Source organism: Molossus molossus, unplaced genomic scaffold, assembly GCF_014108415.1.
Source record: "Molossus molossus isolate mMolMol1 unplaced genomic scaffold, mMolMol1.p scaffold_m16_p_17, whole genome shotgun sequence".
NCBI classification, from domain to species: domain Eukaryota; kingdom Metazoa; phylum Chordata; class Mammalia; order Chiroptera; family Molossidae; genus Molossus; species Molossus molossus.
In genome coordinates this window covers 23,151,491-23,158,456 of record NW_023425352.1, presented here as the reverse complement: position 1 = coordinate 23,158,456, position 6,966 = coordinate 23,151,491, and the positions used below count along the sequence as shown (strand labels likewise).

At 51.3% G+C, this 6,966-nt stretch overlaps 1 protein-coding gene across 1 annotated transcript; it reads left to right on the top strand.

Moving 5' to 3' along the window:
• Positions 1-3,005: 3,005 nt before the first annotated feature.
• KAZALD1 (Kazal type serine peptidase inhibitor domain 1) lies at positions 3,006-6,720 on the top strand. Its single transcript, XM_036265191.1, has 5 exons — positions 3,006-3,293; positions 3,690-4,245; positions 5,326-5,486; positions 5,569-5,716; positions 5,907-6,720. The coding sequence occupies exons 2-5, from the start codon at positions 3,741-3,743 to the stop codon at positions 5,999-6,001; spliced, it is 909 nt and encodes a 302-aa protein (XP_036121084.1). The 5' UTR covers positions 3,006-3,293; positions 3,690-3,740; the 3' UTR covers positions 6,002-6,720.
• The last annotated feature ends 246 nt before the right edge of the window (positions 6,721-6,966 follow it).

Genomic DNA, 6,966 nt, shown 5'->3' with positions numbered 1-6,966 from the left:
GGATATAAGAAAAGTAAACTGAGTAAATTTTCATCTGATTTCTTTATGCGTGTTTTAAAGCTTGTTCAACTTGACTTAATGCCTCGATATTCTAGAGAGTTAGTCTCCTGGGTATTCCAGCTTTCATTTGGTAACATATAGCTGAATTATAATGCTGTCTTCCCACCTGGCTGTCCTAACTTTCTACATTTATCTCAACATCCTAATTTACTTATAAAACATTTTCTACTTTATTATGAAAAATAATTTATAAAATAATAGTATTATACTCAGCTATATGCCTCATTCCAACTTCTCTTAAGGTGTTTACTGATGATATATGATAAATATTTACATGGTTGTATTCAGGACCCATATACTTCTTTTTTTCACTTAACCTTATTTTCCTACACATATTTTTCACTTTGACTGAGTTTACCTATTTGTCATAGTAGGTAGCTACAAGGTATTTGGTCTTAATGATCTAGTTGAGCCCCCCCCCCTTTTTTTTTACTTAACTGATTCTAATGTTCAGAGGAAGCACAAGTCCTCTGTATCTATCTCTAATGGATCAATCTAGACCAATTGTTTCACTCTGCTTCTTCCTCAAAGTTGCAACCCACTATTTTCACCAGCTATATCAAAACAGGGCTGAAAAAGTGACAGGTTAGAATGTGTGGGTCCTCCCAAGTAATTTCTTATCAACTTACACATTGATGTCTTATGCCTTGTTTCATCTTATATTGTTCATTTATATAGGATCCATTTCAATCTGTCATTATATTTTAGTTATTTCATGGGTTGTAGCTGAAAGAAAGTGAAAGTATGAAAACTTGTGAACTCCACGCTATGATTCAGTGAAAAGCAAACGACACTCTATATCACATTCCTTCTTCAGTACAAACATCTACAGAAAAGGGTGGGGAGTGGAAAGAGGCAGGACCACCTGTTCTTCAACAAATTTTAACTTCCCTCTTCATCTGAATCTGGTCTCCCTCATGTAGACACTCAAAGGATACTACCACCTGGCTTTCCTCCTTGTAGTACTTACATCATCTAGGTGAGAGAATCCTTTCTCTATAGCCCAACAATTTTGCATGATCTGAGAAAACTGGTTCAACATTTTCAAAATATAAATAGGCAAAATATTTAGTAAATTTATGATACAAATAGATGTGATTTAATGTGTTTTGGAGCCTTAATGGATAGTGTCAGATGATGAGGATCTGGGAACGTATCTAAACGTCCAAAATGTGTCTTAGGCAAACAATTCCATCCTAAAAGTATTTTCACAATATGTGCTTTCCAGGAACAAAATCTCTACTTAAAAGCATATTTCCTGTACAGTCAACATCTTTGGTGTCCGCTCTATGTCGGATCATGTTCTCGTCACCAACCGCAAGACCACCAGAGGGCATCAGTTCCCTGTCTATCCAGTCTTCTCCATTAGCGACACAGAAAATCTAGGTTAAATAAGACTTTCACACTCAGGAAGTCATTCACATTTGATCCACAAATATTTACCAAGACTTTTCTGTGCTGTGAGGCGCGGAGCTAGGTTCGCAAGATACAGTGGCGAGTTAGACACAATTCCTAATACCAGACGCTTGGAGCATAGCAAAGAGTGAAAGTAAACAACCGACTACAATGAAGTGGGTTAAGAGAAGTTTCTAGATCTGTAAATTTTGTTGTAAATACTGGCGCCAAGCCTTAAAAGCGGGTAACAATTCATTAAGAGAGAGGACTGTTTCTGCTCTGTATCCCGGGCAACAATCTCCGCTCTCAAGGCGCTTTGTAAATCAGAGCCAGGGGCCTCTTCTTGGATGAATGGCTCCATTAGTCACCTCTGCAATTTCAAGCTCCCTCTTGCAGTTCAAGTCTTCCCTAGCTCGACACTTAAATTGCCCTAGGCCAAAAATAAGGAATCACCGACGATTACCGGGCAAGACTAGCCCCGCCCACTCTTTTTCCGGTTTAAAACCCGCGGGTTTTTCATGTTCAGCTGGACTTCCTGTTTTAACTCTCGCGACAGTTTCGGACAACGCGTGAAGTTCGCTTCCTGTCCCTTTTTTAAGTTTCAGAGACCGGGGTGACAGTGTACCCGTCTTCGTGCACCTCTTCAGATCTTTGCGGCCAGGAGTGGCGTGTACGCTGCTAGGGAACCCCTAAGTGAAAGGGCTTAGACGAGTTCAGGCCTAGAGGGAGAGTCCCGGACGGCACTCAGGCACTTGACTCTCCAGTACGCATGCGGAGCCGATCCCCCAGGGCGGTCTCGAGGCCGTGGACTAGCTCTGAACTTAGGAGTAGGTCTGGAGGCCCCTGCTCAAGTTGCTCTGCCCCCGGCCAGGTCCTTCTGGGCGGAGCCTCATTAAATGCAGTCCCCTTCCCGACTGTAAAGTTCCGTTTCTGCCCCCTAGAAATGAAACGTTAGCGCGGCTTCTACAAGCCGCCTGGGGCTGGCAGGGCGGGGCCTGGCAGACCCCCGGTTAGGCGGGCGGGCCTCCAGAAACGCTCTCCTCCCCGTCCCCAGCCCAAAGTGCCACGGTGGCGCCGGTGGCAGCTGCGAGACCCTATGCCTCCAGCCCTGCTAGCCTCGCAATCATAACCTGTAATCCCGATGCCGGAGGCACCCCGCCCACTCTCCCTGCGGCAGTTTGTCGGCTCGGACCTTTAATCACCTAGCTCCTCGTGGTTAAAGCACCTGCCGGATGTAGGGAGGGAGGAGTGGGGAGGCTGATATAAGCGTCCAGCCTCTGGTCGGTGCCTTGGTGAGGAAGCTGGGTGGACAAGCCTGCAATCACCCGCGGGAAGCCGGTTTAGACTGAGGGGAGACGTTGCGTGGCCCTGCCCTATACAGGAGCGCCAGACTTGGCACCAGAACTCCTACTCCATGGGCTGTAAAGTCATATGGACAGGGCCTAGCGGGTCAGCCACCCCCCTACCCCCTATTCCCACCCCGTCTCTGGTCCTCTCCCAGCTTTGGTATCCGGTTACGGGTCCTCTATTCTCACTGTGACTTTGGCCCAGGCTAAGGGAAATGGCCCTGGAGGGGTCCCGTGCAGCCGCATAAAATTGGCAGCTTCAGAACTAGGGGGTAGGGTGGGGGTGGGGAGGTGGGGTGCGACGCCTAGGGGCGGAGAGAGGGGCGGAGGAGCTGCTCTCTGAGTCCAAGTCCGTGGGGCTCTCTCAGAGATCCTCAAGTCGGAGCAGAGGTGGCTGGCAGGCCCAGCCAATTGTTCTCTGCTTTCTTTCCACTGCCTGCTTTATCGGACTGGAGTCACGGCTGCTCTGAAGGGCTTGGTCCCGGACACTAGGTGAGCACTCTGGACCCCAGAACATCACCCCCTCCCTTCCAACCCTTATTAATAATTCCTTACTTCTTGTGGGGGCCATCCATTCCCATCCACCTTTAGGGCAGGAAACTTCAGAGTTGAATGGTGTGTAGTGGTGATGGTGTGTGTGTGTGTGTGTGTACACGCGCGCGCGTGTGTGCGCTCCTGAGCTTTATCACCCCTTTCACCTCTCTCTTACCTCCCAAGAACAGCCCAATCAATTACCATTCAGCATAACTGGGTGACCCCTGTGCCTCGGCATTGAGGGTCTACTTGATTCCAAGGTAGCAGGGGAGGGGGCAGTGCTAGAGTCAAACTTTGGTACGAGGAACAGTGAGGTTGCTTCTAACCTCCTGACCTGGCTTCCCTCCCTGGCAGGGTGCACAAACCCACTGATGCCGCGAGTGCTCGCAGGGCTTCCAGCTAACCATGCCACAGCCGCCCGCAGCTACCTTGGCGCTGCCCCTGCTACTGCTGCTGCTGGTGGTGTGGGCAACGCCCCCGACTAGCGCGCGGCCCTCCCCTGGCCCGGATTACCTGCGGCGAGGCTGGCTGCGGCTGCTGGCGGAGGGCGAGGGTTGCGCTCCCTGCCGGCCAGAGGAATGCGCCGCGCCGCGGGGTTGCCTGGCCGGCCAGGTGCGCGACGCTTGCGGCTGCTGCTGGGAATGCGCCAACCTCGAGGGCCAGCTCTGCGACCTGGACCCCAGCGCCCACTTCTACGGGCGCTGTGGTGAGCAGCTTGAGTGCCGGTTGGACACAGGCGGCGACCTGAGCCGCGGAGAGGTGCCAGAGCCGCTGTGTGTCTGCCGCTCGCAGCGCCCGCTCTGCGGTTCCGACGGCCGCACCTACTTGCAGATCTGCCGTCTGCAGGAAGCGGCCCACGCTCAGCCAGAAGCCAACCTCACTGTGGTGCACCCAGGGCCCTGCGAATCGGGTACGGGTCTCCTACCGACAGCATTTGGGGTTCCTCTAGGCATTGCTCCTTAGCCCCTGACGGCATTGGTTCTTTACCAGCAGAGCAAAAAAAAAAATTTAAATGAGGCCTGGAGTCCAGTATAGGAGCCCATTCTCCCTCTTGGTCCGCAGAGGACACTGCCTGAAGATTTGGGTCCGGAGCTTTTCGTGAAAGTTCTAGACTCACTGGCAGGGATCAACTCTCTGAGGGAGCAGACACACAGCCAATTGTTGGACTCAAAACTGAGAAAGTGGAGACTCCCGGATTTTGCCCCAGACCGCTGGAGCCAGGCAGGCAGACTTGAGTTCCTGTGAGATGCAATCAGGTCTCATTTGGGCAGCTTTGTATAACAAGCTATTAACCTAGTCTACTCCCCTCCCTACCTCAACCCCCTTCTTCTGCTTTGAGAGATTAGTGGGGGAGGGAGCTCTTCTAACTCCTTACCGATCCCAGGGCCATTCTAACCTCAAGTTTTGTTTGGCGGCTTTAGTAACTTTCACTTCCTGAGCCGCTTTGACTGGTCTGGCTGGGCTGAGGCTGCCAGGAAAACAAACACCCTGTGGGGGTCCCAACACTTTCTCTCACAACTCCAGGCTTTCTGCCTGCTGCCCAGGTCGGTTTCAGGTTCTCTGCCTTTGCCATTTAGGACGCCACCGCTCCCAGGGTGAGGTGGGGGAAGGGCGGCTTTTTGGGCCTTTGGCAACCGAACCTTAGAAAAAGGGGGAGGGTGGAGAAGGGAGGTATTGGTTACAAATACAGGGATGGGGCCTAGAGGGTGGAATGAGGACAGGGGAGCAATCAGGGACAGACTGTGGCTGCCAAGCTGAGGTGTGTGTATGCTTGTTTGTGCATCTTGTTTGCACATACGTCTCCATCTCTGTGTTTGCACTCTGTGTGTACCTGCATCCACGCTGGTACACATAAGTGTCATGTTGTGTTCATGGAGGTGTATTTACCTCAGCATATAGTGTGCCCCTCCACAAACAATGGTTTGTATATGGGGTTCTTGCTGGGCTGGATGTGACATCCTGTTCTCAGGCCTCCCACCTCTACCCCTAGAGCCCCAGATTGTGTTACACCCATATGACATTTGGAATGTGACCGGGAAGGATGTGATCTTTGGCTGTGAGGTGTTTGCCTACCCCATGGCCTCCATTGAGTGGAGGAAGGACGGCTTGGACATTCAGCTGCCAGGAGATGACCCCCACATCTCTGTGCAGGTAGGGGAAGGGAGCAGAGCTTCCCCAAGGGCAGCCTAGGGCCCACCTAGAAGGACCCTGCTGACTCCTCCTCTGGTTACAGTTTAGGGGTGGACCCCAGAGGTTTGAGGTGACAAGCTGGCTGCAGATTCAAGCTGTGCGTCCCAGTGATGAGGGCACCTACCGCTGCCTGGCCCGCAATGCCCTGGGCCAGGTGGAGGCCCCAGCTAGCCTGACTGTACTCACACCTGGTAAGGGGGTGGAGCCCTAGGCTCTGTGGGCAGGAGGGGATGGTGGTGGATTCTGGCCCTCTAGTGGGTATCCATGTGTGTATGTGCATGTGAGTGCACATGCAAGCATGACTTCCCCATAGACTGGAGTATGTGGGCACTGATAGCCCCTCTTTCTTGTTCTCTCTCCTTTGCGCACATGTGTTTGCAGACCAGCTGAACTCCACAGGCATCCCCCACCTACCATCCCTGCACCCGATTCCTGAGGAAGAAGCTGAAAGTGAAGAGGGAGAGGATTACTACTAGGTCCGAAGCCCTGGCCCATGGGGGGTGGGTGAGTGGGGATAATGTTCATCCCTACTCTTGCAAAGATCTGAGAAGGGGGAGCAGAGCCCCTTCACAGAATGCCTTTAATAAGGAAGACATAGTGGTGGTGGGGAGACAAAAATTGGGGGAGGGTAAGGAGAGAAGCAGAGACTAAGGGATAGGGGCGATGAGATGCAAAGGGTTCCATGCAGGAGATGTATGGACCGACTAGGAAGTAGGTAACAGCTTCCTGCTAGTCCCTGGGCAGGGTGGAGGGTGGGGTGAGGTGGGATAGAGTGGAGCAGACACAGAAAGGTGCAGACCACAGGTTCCTCCCTTGCTTTCCAGCAGCCCTTCTTCTAGCCCTGCTCATCCAGTCTTCCTAACTGCCCTTCTGCACAGCTCCTGCTATTATTTTCCTAGTCCCTTATCTTTGCCTTGCCTCAGTTTGCCCTTTCTTAAAACTAACCATCTAGAAATTTCCCTATCTCCTAAGTCCCAGTTGCACTTACTAACTGCAGTCCTCTTTGCTGTTTACCGTATGCTGTCCAGGAGAGCACAATGGAGCATGATTTAGGTTAGTGCAGTAAGATGGGCATATGGCCATGTTTAATTTTTTCTGTCATTCTGGAAACTCCATATCTTATGTCACTTTGTACTGAACAATGCCTAGCACAGGACTAGGCAGAGTAAGCACACAATAAAGATTTATGAACAAACTGAGACACACAGATGCACAGATGGTTCATGCAGATGTGCACATGAAGACTGAATTTTATGGTTGTAAGACTCTGGCTTCCAGAAGCTGTAGGTCCTGCTTTCTAAGCATATGTGTGCCAGATGTACAGAGAGGATGCTTGAGCTGGGGCCTACCCTGGCTCTAGGGAGGAAGGCTGGAGCCATTTGGGTGGAAGGGAGGGTATCCCCTCAGTCAGTACTCCATTTGGGCTGGTCTAGAGATAGAT